At 39.1% G+C, this 17,025-nt stretch overlaps 2 protein-coding genes across 2 annotated transcripts in view; one reads left to right on the forward strand and one right to left on the reverse strand.

Annotated features, from left to right (window-relative positions):
• The window catches only part of appl2 (adaptor protein, phosphotyrosine interaction, PH domain and leucine zipper containing 2), a 44,221-nt gene extending 38,303 nt beyond the window's left edge, over positions 1-5,918 (forward strand). The window contains exons 18-21 of the mRNA XM_037683026.1: positions 3,021-3,057; positions 3,133-3,288; positions 3,382-3,429; positions 5,579-5,918. Of these exons, the coding sequence (XP_037538954.1) occupies positions 3,021-3,057; positions 3,133-3,288; positions 3,382-3,429; positions 5,579-5,710 (373 nt within the window). The 3' untranslated portion in view covers positions 5,711-5,918. The remainder of the gene's footprint in view (positions 1-3,020; positions 3,058-3,132; positions 3,289-3,381; positions 3,430-5,578) is intronic.
• Positions 5,919-9,547: 3,629 nt separating this feature from the next.
• The window catches only part of tubgcp6 (tubulin, gamma complex associated protein 6), a 36,623-nt gene continuing 29,145 nt past the window's right edge, over positions 9,548-17,025 (reverse strand). The window contains exons 22-24 of the mRNA XM_037683735.1: positions 14,055-14,268; positions 12,209-12,402; positions 9,548-9,713 (exon numbers count right to left, since the gene is read on the reverse strand). Of these exons, the coding sequence (XP_037539663.1) occupies positions 9,622-9,713; positions 12,209-12,402; positions 14,055-14,268 (500 nt within the window). The 3' untranslated portion in view covers positions 9,548-9,621. The remainder of the gene's footprint in view (positions 9,714-12,208; positions 12,403-14,054; positions 14,269-17,025) is intronic.

Consider the following 17,025-nt stretch of genomic DNA (forward strand, 5'->3'; position numbering starts at 1 on the left):
AATCTGAAATATATGAAAGTTTCATTTTTATCATTACATTATGGAAATTAATGACCTTTATCACAATATGCTAATTTTTTTAGAAGGACCTGTATATTTAAATCTAAAAAAGTTAAGTCTGGTCCTTTGGACATTCAAAAAGCAAAGAAAGAAACGAACAAAAAAACTGTAGAAATGTTTCTTCTTTCATCCGAAAGACTTCTTCATTCTGAGGTGCTGTATTCAGCTCATAGCTATTTATATAAGAATGAGCTGAATACAGCACCTCAGACTGAAGAAGTCTTTCGGACGAAAGATGAAACGTTTCTACATTTTTGTTTGTTTGAACGTCCAGAGGACCAGACTTAACTTTTTTAGATTTTTCTACCTGGATTATTGAGCATACATCAGGATATCTATATTTAAAATTCTATATTTTTCTTCATTGTGGTTTTGTTTCTTGTATGCAGATTATTTTTTCTTGTATACAGATTATTTTTACCTTTTAATTAAAGTTTAGCTTTGATATAAAGCTTTGATTTAAAGTCTAGTACTTGTTTTGTGATTTGTACATCTGTGGGTTAGAATAATGTTGAACCAAAGGCTGCGTCTCTTCTTTAAACATGTGTGAGGGAAATATGAGAGAATCAATAATTGTCTTTTTATGATTTTTCAGTTGAATTAACTTTAATTAACAGATTATTTAATAAAGTCAAAGGGAAAACAGGATTTCACGATAAAGCCGGCACTGTTTATTTATTTTTAATCTTCACTGATAAAAAAAAAAACTTATTTTTTTAATACATAAAATGTAAAAAAAAAAGAAGTTTCCACCCTCCATCCCGGTCCTCCCGCCTGCCAAGGCTGGAATCCGGCCTTTGTGAGCAGGCGAGGCCAGGGCTCGGGGTTCGGCCTCGCGGGCTTCAACGGCTCGGCAGCTCGTATGATCCTCCGCAGTGACTCTGCTCGCTCAAATTTTGTCCTCTGTCGCCAAACACAAGAAACGCCTGGACTTCAGAATTAAAACACGGTGTTGTCATTATTGTTTTTAAAATCTTAAAAATAGATCCAGCCGCTGCTCCGCATCCAGAGAAATTGCAAATGGCGGATTGGTGAAAAGTTTCTGAGAACCAGTGACTCCTCCCCCTGACCAAACAGAGTCCTGCATTCACGTTTTGGTCCGGACTCAGATCAGCTGAGCTCGCTCGGTCCCACCAGAGAAGCAGGGACGAAAAGAGTTCCTGAATCAGCCTCAAATCAGCTAAAAATACTAGCTAAAGTGCTGGTGCAAAAGGGTTATTTCTGTGGCGGGCTGCCCAGGGCGAAAACAACCGTAGAACCCAACGAATCAGCAGAAATACCTTTGAACAGGGTTAAACCGTCGCAGCCCCTAGGAGGGCGAACACGCTACTCCCGCCAACGCGCAGTCGGGCTTCCAATGACGGTGAAAAGTTCAAAAAAAGGTCCAAAGGGCTGAAGCCCTGAATTGAACCACACGCAAGAATATAAAAGGAGCAGAGCTGCGGATGACGTCGGGCTATATAGCCTCTGATTGGTCATCCATGTCACACCTGTGACTCCGTTGGTATTATTACTCGAACAGCGCATGTTCGAAGGGAACATTCAGTGCTTGTCGTCCTCCAATGCAAGAGTTGAGGGTTCAAATCCACCAGCAGTCACATGTCGAAGTGTCCCTGGGCAAGACACTGAATCCCTCATAGCCTCTGATGTGTGTCCATCAGTGGATGAATGTGATAAAGCTCTGATTAATCTCATTAGAATGATTTGTTCAATTAGCTTTGTAGAGATCTTAGTAGAGTGCTGTATGAATGGGTAAATGAGGCACAGATTCTAGTGTAAAGCGCTTTGAGTATCTCGATAAGATAGAAAGGTGCTATATAAGTACAGTCCATTTGCTTTCAGCACTGCCCTCTGGCGGCCAGGAGGGATGAAATAAAACTATAATTTTAAACAAAGCTTCCTAATGTCACATCAGAGCTGGTTTTGTCTTGAACTTATTTGAATTCACATCAGAGCTGGTCCTTAGCATTTCTGCTTCTGCTCTTAAAAAAAATCTCCGCCCCTAAAAGTTCAAAGTCTTGGGCAATTTTATTAAAAAACACAAATATAATTAAAGTTTTGCACTATGCATAAGTTCCTGTGCTTTTGTGAACAATCTGATGTGTGAATCACTGCGGAGCAGGGAGGAGGATGACGAGGCACAGATGACCCCGGTGTGGGATATACTAATTAAATGAGAAATGATCCTGCACTTAATACACTTATAAATCACACATAAAGTGATTAAAAGTAAATTTGAAATACATGGGCTGGTCATAAAATTAGAATATTGTGAAAAAGTAGATTTATTTCAGTAATTCCATTCAAAGAGTGAAACTTGTATATTCATTCGTTACACATACTGGTATATTTCAAATGTTTGTTTCTTTTAATGTTGATGTTTATAACTGGCAGTTAAGCAACTGACAAATCAGCAAACTCAATTTGTCCTGAAGCGCTGCAGCGGCTTTGCGGTCAAATTCTCTGAGGTAAGACCCTCAGACACCCCCACCCCACCCCCCGGTTCCGTGAAAATATAGTCTGACATTAAACCGGTCCGTGGCGCTATAAAGGTTGGGGACCACTGCTCTACAGGTCTGAGTGAGTCCAGCCTCCTGCCAAACTCTGAGCTGGATTTCTCCCCCAGTCTCATCATGTTCAGTCAGGTCGCAACTCCAACACATGGACCATGGACCTTTCCACAGACCTTTTCAATTATCTGAATTATAGCTTTAAAATTTGAATTTACTTAATTGAATCTTCTGTGTGATTGTCTAGTTTTTAATAATAATTCCAGTATTACTATATTTAATGCTAGAAGCCTGTTCATATCAGTATGAGCTGTAAATATTGTTGCTTCTATGATCGATTGTTGCTACAATGTCTCATCAATGCTGTTAAATCTTAAAGATTGAAAGTAAAAGGAGGCACGAGACTTTAATGTCAAAGTAAAAGACTGTTTGGTTTCTGTTTCTCTTTAGTTTGATTGACCCACAGACTCAAGTAACAAGGATCAGTGTAAGTAGACACAGTATTTTTGGTAGTTCACCCATTATCTGCACTTTGTCAATGTTTTCTGGATCTTTCTTTCAGTTCCAGCTTGAAGAGGTGTGCCAGTTTGCAGCTCACCAGGAGAACGGGAGGCTGATGGGATTTGTTGTTGAGGGGAGAGACTGGAGTGATGGAAATGAGGAGGGAGAGCCTTCATTCAGCGCCTTCGTCTTCGAGAGCAACACGGAGGGTGAAAAGGTTGGTTTGCCAGCTTTAACTTTTACTTTAATTTTTGAGAATGGAAACATTGATGCCTCATTCTTACATTCACCTTTTTGTCTTTAATCACAGATATGTTACACCATAAACTTGGCAAAGGAGATTACAGAAGCTAAGAAGGTAACACATTTGTTTCAAAAACCTGTTCTTGTACATTTAAAACCAAAGACAGGTACTAAATGTCTCATTAGCATAATTTCTAAAGCATTAACAAGAGATGGCCATCACTCGAATAGTTGAAATAAAAGTCTTGTATTTATTTACATTTACCCCTAATAAATTAAAATAAATAAGAAATGGAAATTTGCTGCTTTTCCTGTGAAAGAACGCTCCATTGTGTCCAAAGAATATGCAGCTTTATCGATGCAGTATTATTGACAGAACTGTTTGCAGATGTACAGTAGTCCCTCGCTACTTTGTGGTTTGACTTTCAGTTTTTCAAAGTAAACTGGACATGACACACAATTGGCTGATTGATGGATGAGCCGCATGAGCGGCATGGGTTGTTTATTTAAAATGAATTATTTTAAATGATTTAGATGATTATGATTATGATTTAACTGGGCACAACTGTGTTCTCTCTACTTTCTTCTGGTAGTTTAAGCTTCTTTCTGCCGTTTAGCTACTTTTTCAGCTATTTCTTGCTAATTTTAGCTTTTCTTTAGCTAATTTACTAATTTTAGGCTCATTTCTGCTTATTTAAAACAAATTCATCATATGTGTTCTTTCTGCTTCTGCTAATTTAGGCTTGTTCTTCCATTTCAGCTACATTTCAGCATGTTTTAGCTAATTTCAGTTGTTCTTCAGCAATAAGCATTCACCCTGCATTTTCACAGGAAATGCAATTTCTCTAAAGGTTAAATCGTATAAATGTCCATTTCAAATTCAAAAATACTTTATTAATCCCAAAGGGAAATTAATTGTTGTTGTAACTTGTTACCCTAATTTCATTAAGAGATGTTATAGATACTGATGGCTGAAGGCAGGAAGGATCTCTTGTAAAGGTCCATCCCACAGTGGATCTTAAGAAACTGGCTGCAGATGCCGTTTGATCTGTCCACCCAGACTCGGCTGGCCTCTCGGTTCCCCCGGGCTGTAGGACTGCCTGAATGCTGGGCAGAACTCCTCCCAGAGCGATGGCTACTCCTCCCAGCAGTCTGTCAAGCTCCTCGTCACTGCGGACAGCCAACTGTAGGTGTAAAGGGACGATTCTGTCCTTCCGCTGTCTCGAGCCGTGTTTCCTGCTAGTTCCAGGATCTCAGTGGTCAGGCACTCAAGCACAGCTGGCAGGTAGATGAGCATGCATCCACAGAACATCCTTTTCGACTCATTTGAGATTTGGGGCTGTAGTTGAGATATTATTTGAGCTTTTGAGATGTTAATCAGCTGCTGTTGGTTGTAGAAACCTAAATAAATAAATCTCAGAATGAAAGTAACAGAGCTGCTCCAACATGCAGCCACCTTGAGCGGCACAATTCTAGAACAATAAATATCTATCTATCCATCTATCCATCTATCCATCTATCTATCTATCCATCTATCCATCTATCCATCTATCCATCTATCCATCTATCCATCTATCCATCCATCCATCCATCCATCCATCCATCCATCCATGTGTATGTATATATATATATGTATATATATATATGTATATATATATGATAACATAAAAAAAAATCAACAAAAAAAAGCTCAAATAATGTCTCAGCTACAGCCCAAAATCCCAAATGAGTTAAAAAGGAAGTGCCGTGGATGCATCCCCGTCTACTTGGCGGAGGTGCTCGAGTACCTGACTGCTGAGGTCCTGGAGCTGGTGGGAAACGCAAGTTGTGACTACAAGACCACCAAGATCATCCCCTGACACCTGCTGTCTGTCCGCAATTACTAGAAGCTCAACAAGTTGCTGGGAGGAGTGACCATCGCTCAGGAAGGAGGTGGTCCTGCTGCCCAAGAAGACAGAGAAACCCAACAAGTCTAAGTACACAGATCAACATCTGCAAACAGTTTCTTCAGATCTGCTCTAAGACAGACTGCTACAAGAGATCCTTCCTGCCCACAGCATCTATAACAACTCTTTAATGAAACCAGGATGATGAGCCACATTTAATTTCCCTTTGGGATTAATAAATATTTTTGAATTGAATTGAATTATGTTAATGCACATTACAAAGACAAAACAGGTGCATTTTAATGAGTTGTCACAAGTCAATACAAAGTAAACAAGCAGTTTTTACTCAGCTGGAGACGTCTGTTTTGTTTCTTTAAGGATCCAGATGCATTGGCCAAGCTGATGAAGAACATGCCTCTGACTAATGCTGGCAAATTCCTGCTGCTGGAGCCGGAGACGGACAACTCGAACCCCAGAGAGAGTCAGGAGGACCTTGAGTCTGAAGCTTAGTTTTTATTAGGAACTCCCAAAAGCAAAGAGCAGAGCCAGTCTGACCTTTGCCCATAAGGCAGGACTTGTCCTGGATAAAGGTCCCATCATGATTCCTCACTCTAACTTTTATTACTGTTACACCATTACAAGAGTGCCCTTCCAGTAACGGACCAGATCTCTACCGTTTGCTGCGCTTGAAGCAAGGACGTTAACAGCGAAGAGCTTGACCACGAAGACGACAACCCCATCTCACTGGTGTTACGTCGTTCATTCCACAGTTGATCTCCGAAGATCCAGTTATTTTTTTAATTCTTTCCTTGTGTGCTGCTTTAGGTGGTCCGCTCCTCTGAAGGAATGCTATAGGTACTGGTTGATCTATCCTCAAACATCAAAGAGGTGGTGGTGGAACGGTGATTCAGATTAGGTTTACATTTGTTGTAGGTTCTCGTTGTTTGAAGTGTTTGTTTTTGAAGAACATAATCTGTTTTACATGTAAGACTTTTAAGTTTACTCTTGACTTTTTTTTTCATGATTACTAATGTTAAAAAAAGCAGCTGTTTTGGGTACAAAATGCACTAATTAAGAAGCTAAAACTTAAAAACGGTAAAGAGAACAGAAGTTGGGACAATGTAAGACTCTTTGGTCTACAGGGCAGTGACCATTTCTTTAGGTCACCCTGTATGGTCTTAAAGCAGCATGAAGCTACGCAGTTTTGCTCTTTGCACTTTTTACTTTTATTTGTTTAATGAGGTTACAAACAAACTCTTGTCTTAAGCAATGCCATTACATTGAATTGTCACTTCTAATTCCACACAAGCCTCTGTAAATATGATCAGTCCAAGTGTCTCCATGTTTAAACTGTACCAGGACTCTTGCAGTGAATGATGCTTAAATGACACTATTCTCTCTCATTCCATTTGCAGAGGATCAAAGCCTCTATTTTGAGCTCAGAGACGCAATATTAGAATAAAATCAACCAAAATGTCAGAAAAGCATGAAGCAAGACCAGTCAGGCATTACACTTTTGGAAAAGCATGTTTCACATACTTAACTTATGAATGATGACTGAAGCAGCAGCTGAGCTGGAAGAAGAGTCGACTGTGAAATTCTTCTCTTAAAGCAGTTCAGGTTTGTTCCATTTCAGCTGCTACACTAGTTTTAAGGGCCAGCTAAACCTTACAACATGCAGTGAATGTGACCGACACTGCTCACATGAGAAAAACTGACTGAACGCTGCACACTTCAGGCAGGTAAACCCTTACAGAATCAGAGAATCAGAATCAGAATGCCTTTATTGTCATTATACGCAGTACAATGAAATTAAGAGCCACTCCTTTTTCCAGTGCAAAAACACGCCTTAAGAAAACACACATTAAACACACACTAAAAATATAAAAAATTTAACGCAATATAGATATAATAATGAAAGTAAAAAAAAAATACAAGTATTACACAATTGTATTGCACATTATGGATATTAGTGAGGTAGTTAAGGTGATTGAGAGTATGAAATGTCAGTAGTATTGCACAGTAGAAGTCCAGGTGTTTGGGAGGTTAGATGATTAAATCAGTGCATGTGTGAGTTCAGTGTGGTGATGGCTTTCGGGAAAAAAACTGTTCTTGAACCTGTTTGTTCTTGTTCTGATGCACCTGTAGCGTTTCCCTGAAGGTAACAAGTCAAACAGTTCAAAACCCGGGTGTGAACAGTCCTTGATTATGCTTTCTGCTCTGTTGAGGCAGCGTGATGTGTAAATGTCCATCAGGGAGGGGAGAGGGCAGCCAATGATCTTTTGTGCTGTCTTGACTATCTGAAGCCTCTCCCTGTCAGCCAGGGTGCAGCTGGCGTACCATACTGAGATACAGTATGTCAGCAGGCTCTCGATGGACGAGCGGTAGAAGGTCAGCAGCAGTTTTGTGTTCAAGTTGTACTTCTTAAGGACTCTTAAGAAGTGTAGTCTCTGCTGAGCCTTCTTGATGACCGCTGTGGTGTTCTCTTTCCAGTTTAGGTCAGCAGAGATATGGACACCAAGAAATCTGAAAGTGTGAACCCTCTCCACGCACTCGCCGTTGATGTAAAGGGGGGATAGATTACCATCTGTTTTCCAATTCATTTAGGACTGCACTGTATACTGCTGTACTGTCTGAAGGAAGAGTTAGTTTAGGGACATGTTCTTTTTCAAATTACTAAACTAAGATTTAAAAAAAAATTTTTTTTATATAATCTCAGATGCTTAGGTTTTTACCTGCCTGAAGTAATCTCAAATGAAATTGAGCTATTTTGTGGATAAAAAGTAAACTCTAAAATCCACCCTGTTTATCAGGTGGCGAGCAGAAAAGCAGCGCTGTGGAGATTGGATCATTTTAGGCTACAAATTCAGAGATCACTAGTGAACATTACAAGCTAGAAACTGATTATTATTAGAGAAGCTGCCTCGAGGAGTTTTAGGTGCTGGAAAAATGACACGAGCTCAAACTTCACTTCAGGGACCTTTTCAAAAAATAATGTTGCGCTTGGTACGAACTCATGATGATCCGAGTAGTGTGGAAAGTAACACAAATAAGTCAACATGAAGATTATTACGAAATTCTTATATTTGGTTTATTATAGCAGCAAATACTTTTAAATGAATCTGCTGCCCTTCGGTTTGTTGCCTGTGGGTCATTTTAACTCGAGAGGAGCAGGAAGGTTAAAACAACTAATCAACAAGCGAGGGGGATATTTCTGACTGAGTTGTCTGATGCTGTGGAGTCCTGATGCATGCTCAATAATCCAGGCAGATTGGTAGGCTGCAGTGCAAACAAAAGGCTTCAACAAAGAATCCATCCAGAGGACCTGACTCCACCTTGTTCGATGCTGTAGTTTTGCTCCTCTACTGTCCCACTGATGGTGGAGCTGTTCCAGTCTAGAATCAAACTGCTGCCTGTGTTTTGTCTGATAGCTGAATTGGTGATTTTTTTTTTTTAATCTCAATAAATCCTCCAGCTGCAGGTGACCCACTGCAACTCATTCACATTTATTGTGCTACAGTCTTTATATATTTTGCTTTGTATATTTACCATCAAGAAAAAAATCTTGTGCAGAAAATATTTCCACAACTCACCAAGGATTGTATTTTCTCTTTTTATAAATGTCAGAATTTAAAGGCTTTGCACTTCATTTGTCCTGGTTTTATAAAACCACTAATGTTTTAATCCTAAATCAATAAATCATTTCTTACTGCAGTAAATGTGCTTTCTTATTTCAGAGCTTTGATTAAGAACACTGAAAACATCACCATTGACAACATGGCTTTTATAAAACATTTGCTTTTTATTTACATTAAATCTAATTCATATTAAATGTACATAACTGTAAGCACACCCAGGTTTGAAATGGATTTCAATGACTTTGTCTCACACACACACACACCAGCAGCATCCATAACCAAGTCACCATGTTTGCTGTCATCCATGACCCTGAACAGTTTGTAAAGTCACTTAAGTCCTAAAACAGCAGTGTGCGCTCATCAGATGTGGAGCACTATGGTTATAAAAAGCCTTAATATCTTTCTTTTTTCGGCTGCTCCCTTCTTCAGAGGTCGCCACTGCGAACTAACTCGACGAAGACTTGGCACATAAGTTTACACCAGATGTCCTTCCTGTCCAAAAAAACACCGAGCTACCACAGCCCTCTGTGTGGAGCAGAGCTGCTATCTAGGGTGCCTGGGGGAGCAGGTGGTGGGGGTTAAGGACCTTGCTCAAGGGCACAGAGTGGTGCAAATAAGGGTGGAGGCGCTTGACCTTTCACACCCACATTTTGATGTCAGTCCGGGGAGTTGAACCGGTGACCTTCCCATCACAGGCTCGCCTTCTCTAACCTCTACGCCACCACTCCCCATAAAAAGCCTTAAGAAATGAAATCGTGGACATTTTGCTCACAGACATGCTCGTTAGGAGTCCTTGTAGTAGTTGTTGAAGTTGATGCGGAGCAGAAAGTCCTCTAAGTGAGGCTGGTAGCCTCTGTTCACCAGCTTGGTCACCACTGTCAAAGAACGGAGACGCAGGTTATTCCTTCAGCCTCACTTCTAAACAATTCAGCCCAAACTGATGCTTCGGACCTTGCTCCTTTTATCGACTATTATACATGTCACAATTTAGAAGAAATATTTTTCAGTACATTATTTTAATGACAATGGCTCAGACATCAATCTATTTGGACAATAATGTCTTGAGATTTTTTTTTGTTCCTGTGAAAGTCCTTGGACAGAATTATGTCACTTCCTTGTGCTCTAAAATTCAAGCCTCATTACATTTCCTTTTTTAAATATTGATATCATCTTTCCTTTTTTCCTCATCCCAATAAACAAGTAATAATGTGGTCGGTATCCAACATCCACTCTCTTATACAGGTGCTGGTCATCAAATTAGAATTTCGTGAAAAAGTTGATTTATTTCAGTAATTCCATTCAAAAAGTGAAACTTGTATATTACATTCATTCATTACACACAGACAGATATATTTCAAATGTTTTTTTCTTTTAATGTTGATGATTATAAGTGACAACTAATGAAAACCCCAAATTCAGTATCTCAGAAAATTAGAATATTACTTAAGACCAGTAAAAAAACGATTTTTAGAAATGTTGGCCAACTGAAAAGTATAAACATGAAAAGTATGAGTATGTTGCGCATGTACATCACTCAATACTTAGTTGGGGCTCCTTTTGACTGGATTACTGCAGCATGCGGAGTGGAATGGAGTCTATCAGTCTGTGTCTCTGCTCAGGTGTTATGAGTCCAGGTTGATCTGATAGTGACCTTCAGCTCTTCTGAATTGTTGGGTCTGGTGTATCACATCTTCCTCTTCACAACACTCAATAGATTTTCTATGGAGTTAAGGTCAGGTGAGTTTGCTGGCTAATTAAGAACAGGGATACCATGGTCCTTAAACCAGGTACTGGTAGCTTTGGCACTGTGTGCAGGTGCCAAGTCCTGTTGGAAAATGAAATCTGCATCTCCATAAAGTTGGTCAGCAGCAGGAAGCATGAAGTCTCTAAAACTTCCTGGTAGATGCTGTGTTGACCTTGGAACTCAGAAAACACAGTGGACCAACACCAGTAGATGACATGGCACCCCAAACCTTCACGGACTGTGGAAACTTGACACTGGACCTCAAGCAACATGGATTCTGTGCCTCTCATCTCTTCCTCCAAACTCTGGGAACTTGATTTCCAAAGGAAATGCAAAACGTACTTTCATCAGAGAACATAACTTTGGACCACTCAGCAGCAGTCCAGTCCTGTTTGTCTTTAGCCCAGGCGAGACAATTCTGACTCTGTCTCTTGTTCAAGAGTGGCTTGACACAAGGAATGCGACAGCTGACACCCATTTCTTGCATACGTCTGTGTGTCGTGGTTCTTGAAGCACTGACTCCAGCTGCAGTCCACTCTTTGTGAATCTCCCCTACATTTTGGATTTTTTTTTTTTTATTCAACCCTTATTTAAACAGGTTAGGAATGGCAACAAAAGTCCATGTTTAATAATCCAGGTATACAATCCAACATTTTCAGTCCTTGACTGATTTGATTTGTTGTTTTAAACCAGTTTGACATGACTGTCAGCAAGGAAGAGGGCCGGCAATGGAGGAGAGGGCGTACCAAAGAGACCAGCTTATCACAAGCAGAACTGGTTTGTTCCACTTTGGAGTCAGTTTTGTTGTGTGTTTCCTTGACTGATGAAGCCTTCCAGATCGAAGGCGAAACGTTTCAGTACAAAACAAAAAAAAAATAAGAAACTGTCCAGATGACCTGACTGAACAAATGTTGGAGGTTAGGAATGGGTTTTGTTTCACAATCCTCTCCAGGGTGCAGTTATCCCTATTGATTGCACACTTTTTTCTACCACATCGTTTCCTTCCCTTCGCCTCTCTATTAATGTGCTTGGACACAAGCTTGGACCTTTTGTGTCTTGCCCTCCATGTGCAACATGTCAGTGGTCGTCTTTTGGACAACTGTCAAGCCAGCAGTCTTCTCCATGATTGTGTAGCTACAGAACTAGACTGAGAGACCATTTAAAGGCCTTTGCAGGTGTTTTGAGTTAATCAGCTGATTAGAGTGTGGCACCAGGTGTCTTCAATATTGAACCTTTTCACAATATTCTAATTTTCTGTGATAAGGAATTTGGGGTTTTCATTAGTTGACAGTTATAATCATCAACATTAAAAGAAATAAACATTTGACATATATCAGTCTGTGTGTGATGAATGAATATAATATACAAGTTTCACTTTTTGAATGGAATTACTGAAATAAATCAACTTTTTCACGATGTTCTAATTTTATGACCAGCACCTGTACTGTGTAGGTGGTTTACTCACGAACTGAATGTCAGTCGGATACTTCCACTCTGCTCAGCTTTAAAAGAGTCAAAACTATCTAAAACTGAATCATTGTCAAACAGTTGAGTTGAAAAGGAAGAGGTCAGAGTTACAACTCTGAAATAGAATTTCTTAAATTGTTCTATGAGTGAGTGTCTTACCTTTAAAAAGGAAGTGAGAGTAATACTTGAAGGTGTTGTACGATTGCTGCATGGCAATGAAGCTGGGGTGCACTGCCTCCCCCTGCTGCTTGTCCCAAGGCTGTGCGATCAGCTGGGCCCGAAATTTGAGAATCAGGCTGAAGATGCTGTGGATGATGTTCATAACCGGAGCTGCTTTGTCTGTAAGCAGACCTCTGGGGGGGGGGGGAAGAATGGGGAAGAGGTTAATCTTCAAGCAAAATCAAAGGAACCTCTTCCATGACTTTTGAGACTGACATTGTAATGTATGATGCGAACAACCTCTCCTGATTAATTCATCATGAGATTAAATCATTCATATGGTTAATGAGTTCGGCTCACATCCCTCTGGAATTTGAATGAGTGTTATGAAGAGTAAGAAAATATTTAATATGCTGATATGGAAACAAAATGGCTTTAACTTGTTAGATCAATAAAGAACACATTCATCGTGTAAGATTTTAAAAAATTAGGATGGTTCAAAGATTTTAGCAGTCATCACTAACGTTTAACGTATTAAACTAAAAATTGCCATTTTTGTATTTGGTGCAAACTGTGTTTTGGATTAAATGTTTGTAGTTTTGGTGCATGGACAAAAAAATGAATCAAAACTGGAAACTACACTGAACAAAAATACAACAATTGATTTCGCTCCCATTTGCCATGCCCGCTCCCTTCAAACTTGCAACATCTGGGGCATTGTGCTGTGATAAAACTGCACATTTTAGAGTGGCCTTTTATTGTGGTCAGCCTAAAGCACACCTGTGCAATAATCATGCTGTCTAATGAGCATCTTGATCTGCCAAATCTGTGAGGTGGATGGATTATCTCTGCCAAGGAGAAGTGCTCACTAACAGATTTACACAAATTTGTGAACAATATTTAGAGAAAAAGGTCTATTGTGTAGATAGAAACAGTCTTAGATCTTTGAGTTGAGCTCATGAAAAATGGGAGCAAAAACAAAAGTGCTGGATTTTGTTTTTTTCAGTGTGTTTATGATGTCATATTCTTTAAAGGAATCTTATTGCCCACCACCTCTCTGTCAGAATTTTGAACTAAAATCTTAAGTTGATAAATGATGAAGATGTTAATAGTTGGTGTTAAATCATGAAGAAAATCAAAATTGCTCAGACCCATGGAAAATGTTGCACAAAGAGTGATTCTCAGCAACAACCACATCAAATTTTACATTAATATATGTAAAACTGGTTGAGGTATTTTATTTGAGGTATTTTCCATTTTAGTGTGTGCTAATGTCACTTAGCTTTGGCAGCCATGGGACTAACCTGTATAAATAAAAGTTGAATGAATTTTGGTTTAGAATGACTTTAAAAGTTAATCAGTTGTAGATGTACATCTAATAATTAGTTAAATGTTTCATGAACCACTGGACAGATTTAAATTAAGTTGTCAGAAACTAACAGACCAACAGTGTTGACTCCAAAGGTTAATGCTAAAGTTTTACGCAAAGATCTTACGCTCTAACTAGTCCTTATATTATGTGTTGTAGTGAGTTTCAGTGACTGATTAATCAAATTTTAGGTCCACATCTGTAAAACTGGATGATTTAAACCACTTTAACATAAAAAGAAAGAGTGATTTGTGCAGAAGTATTTAATTTGGCAGATAAGTATTTTATTTGAATAGAATTTGAATCACCACACAATAACTTTTGTTAATACGGTATAAAAATATTCCTAACTACAAACTACCATCTCTTGATGTTGTGAAAACAAATCTCACATCAGAGACCTTTTCTTATTGCACGTGTTTTGCAGTTAATACAGCTGTAATTGTAAATGTTCCCAGTTGCAGTTCCAGTTCTCACCTGAAGATGGCTCTGTTGAGGTAGTCAGCGTGTGTGCGGTGAATAGCGTCCAGGTCATTAGCAGTGGCCAGCTTAGCTGTGAACTCCGTCCAGGACACTTGGAGGATCTGGTTGGCAATGTAACCTTGAATGACTTTGACAAAATGCTGCATCTCGTGTCTGTACAGCTGCAGCTGGTGGAACTGTGCAGAGCGACCTGCACCTTTCACCAGTGCTGAGGGACACAAGAATGGGAACAAGATGAAATTAGTATGGGGAGCTGGTCACAGACATAATTTTAATCTTGTATTTAAAAAGAAAAGCTGACTTTGGAGCTCTGGAAATAGCCAACACTCACCTCTGGTTTATTTTTACTAAAAGGTGAATACATATGATTCAGTAAAAGCATTAATTACGTTTTAAAGATATACATAGTATTTTATTTTTTATAATTCTCATGCTGGGGGACACAAAATATGCATGAGCTTTATTTTGTCATTGTTTACATATTTTATGTAATCGTTACAATTATGTTGCAATACAGGTACATCCCAAAAAATTAAAATACTGAGGAAAAAGTTCAATCTTTTTTTGTCAATTTCAGAAAGTGAAACTCAAATATTACATATTCATTACAGAGTGAAATATTTCAAGCCTTTATTTCTTGTAATTTTAATGATTGTCTTACAAATAATGAAAAAACAAAATTGCCTCAAAAAACTAGAAAATTTTGATAAAGTTCCCTATTGGAAACTCATGCACATAACTACGAACTGATGAATCCTGGACATGAGCTACAAATGTCTCATTCCTCCAGTCCAGCCACTCCTGAACCAGAGAAACATCAGAAGTGTCTTACCTGCTGAGGAGACAAAGAACTGGACTGTCTCTCAGTGGTCCAACGTCCTCTTTTCAGGTTCAAGTAAATTTTCATGTCATTTATGAATCAAGGTCTCAGAGTCTGGAGGAAGAGGAGAGGTCCAGAATCCACGTTGTTGAAGTCCAGAGTGAAGTTTCCACAGTCACCGATTGTTTCGGTTCATGTCCTCTGCTGGTTCTGGTCCACTGGGATTTCTGAAGTCCACAGGCCACACAGCAGGACATTTTAGAGACTTCATGCTTCTTTCTGCTGACGAGCTTCATGGAGATGCTGGTTTCATTTTCCAGCAGGACTCGGCTCCTGCCCACACTGACAAAGGTACCAACAGCTGGCTGATTCTAATTTTCTGAGATGCTGAGTTTTGGGTTTTCATTATATGTAAAGCATAATCATCAAAATTACAAGAAATAAAGGCTTGAAATATTTCACTCTGAATGTGATGAATATGAGTTGGACTTTCTGAAATGACTGAAAAATTGAACATTTCCATGATATTTTAATTTTTTTAGATGCACCTGTATACCAAGTTTACACCACTATCATCCACCATGAAAGGGGAAGGCAAAAACATTTTCTGTGGCGTTAGCAAAACATGTTATGAACCTGTGGATGGAGTCTAATTAACATAATCAGTGGATGATCATCCACTAAAACTACCGTATTTTTCACCTATGTCACTTTTTCTTTTCTTTTTTTGCATAATTTATAGGGATGCACGATAATATGGTATGGCATCAGTCGATATTAACGTTAAAGTTCAATATCGGACATTCCATTAAAATAACTCGCCGATACAAAAGGCGCTGTTTTTTCCTGCAGCAGCAGCACAACGTGATGACGTCACATGTGCCTACCCGATCTTACGGCGGAGAGGGACATTCAAAATGTCAGCAATGTGGAAGTTTTATTTTTCGTTGGTGAGTATGTCAGATTCCGAAGATTTATGGACTACGTTGAGCCTGCTACATCGTCCCCAGTCGGAGATATTTTTCCGACGTAGCCTTATCAGAGTTACAAGCCGTCATTTCTGACGTCAGTGAGAAGCTAATAACCGATAACACGACTTGTTGGGTGAGTTTTACCACAGACATCTGGATGTCTTGCGGCACAATGGATAGACAAAAACTTTGAACTTAAAAAGGCTGTCCTTCATGCACAAGAGTGCAGAGGATCCCACACTGCAACTATAGGAACCTGGAACAAGCCTCCACAAGTGAGACAGCATCGCAGGTGACGAATAAATTACATTTAACACTTTTCATTTAATATAAGTTAAAGTGCTATGCATATCATATGGTTGTTACTGAATATATGTCACCAGCTCTTACAGCTGTTGCACAATTTTTGTAACAAATAAGCCTAAATAAGAGGGCTATGTTCTGACAAAGGAAAGGATATAAAATATCGGTATCAGCCAAATAAGTTTTAAAATATCGGCCAAAAATCCAATATCGTGAGTCCCTAATAATTTACATGTCCTGCGACTTATAAGCCAAAACAACGTATTTATGGATTTTATTTCCCCCATATTTATAAAACAATTTTTGGCTGAGATATGACCATTTTCATTCATTCTGACTGAAAATATTAAACACTACCATTTTCAGCGGCTAGATGGCTGTCGAGTTGTATGGCATGCCATTGCATCATGTAATAGGTAAAAGTGGCTATTAATGACACAATCGGCTTGCCATACCCTGCCACCTTTGTTCTGCCTACTACTTGGAGCAAGTGCATTTATTAAACAAAAGTTAGACTGACACACATCTTTACTATAATGTTGAGCAAACAAACAAATGTTTTTAGGTGGTTATCTTGTTAAATTTCAAAGTAATGCACAGCGACTTGTCCCTCTGCGCGTGCCCGCTTCTGCGAATCAGCTTTTGAAATACAGCTGATTTGATTGTCAAAGTGTATTTATTAAACAAAAGTTAGACTGAGACACACCTTTACTATAATTTTGAGCAAACAAATAATTGTTTTTAAGTGTTAATCTTTCTAAATTCTTGTTAAAGTCCTCCTATGCATCTCTAACTAGAATAATCACTGTGAAAAACCATATCATGTTGCTGCTGATCTGTTTCATGTTGCTGCTGATCTGTTTCAATGTTG

The sequence above is a fragment of the Nematolebias whitei genome, chromosome 10, assembly GCF_014905685.2.
Source record: "Nematolebias whitei isolate Nwh7 chromosome 10, NemWhi1, whole genome shotgun sequence".
Taxonomy (NCBI): domain Eukaryota; kingdom Metazoa; phylum Chordata; class Actinopteri; order Cyprinodontiformes; family Rivulidae; genus Nematolebias; species Nematolebias whitei.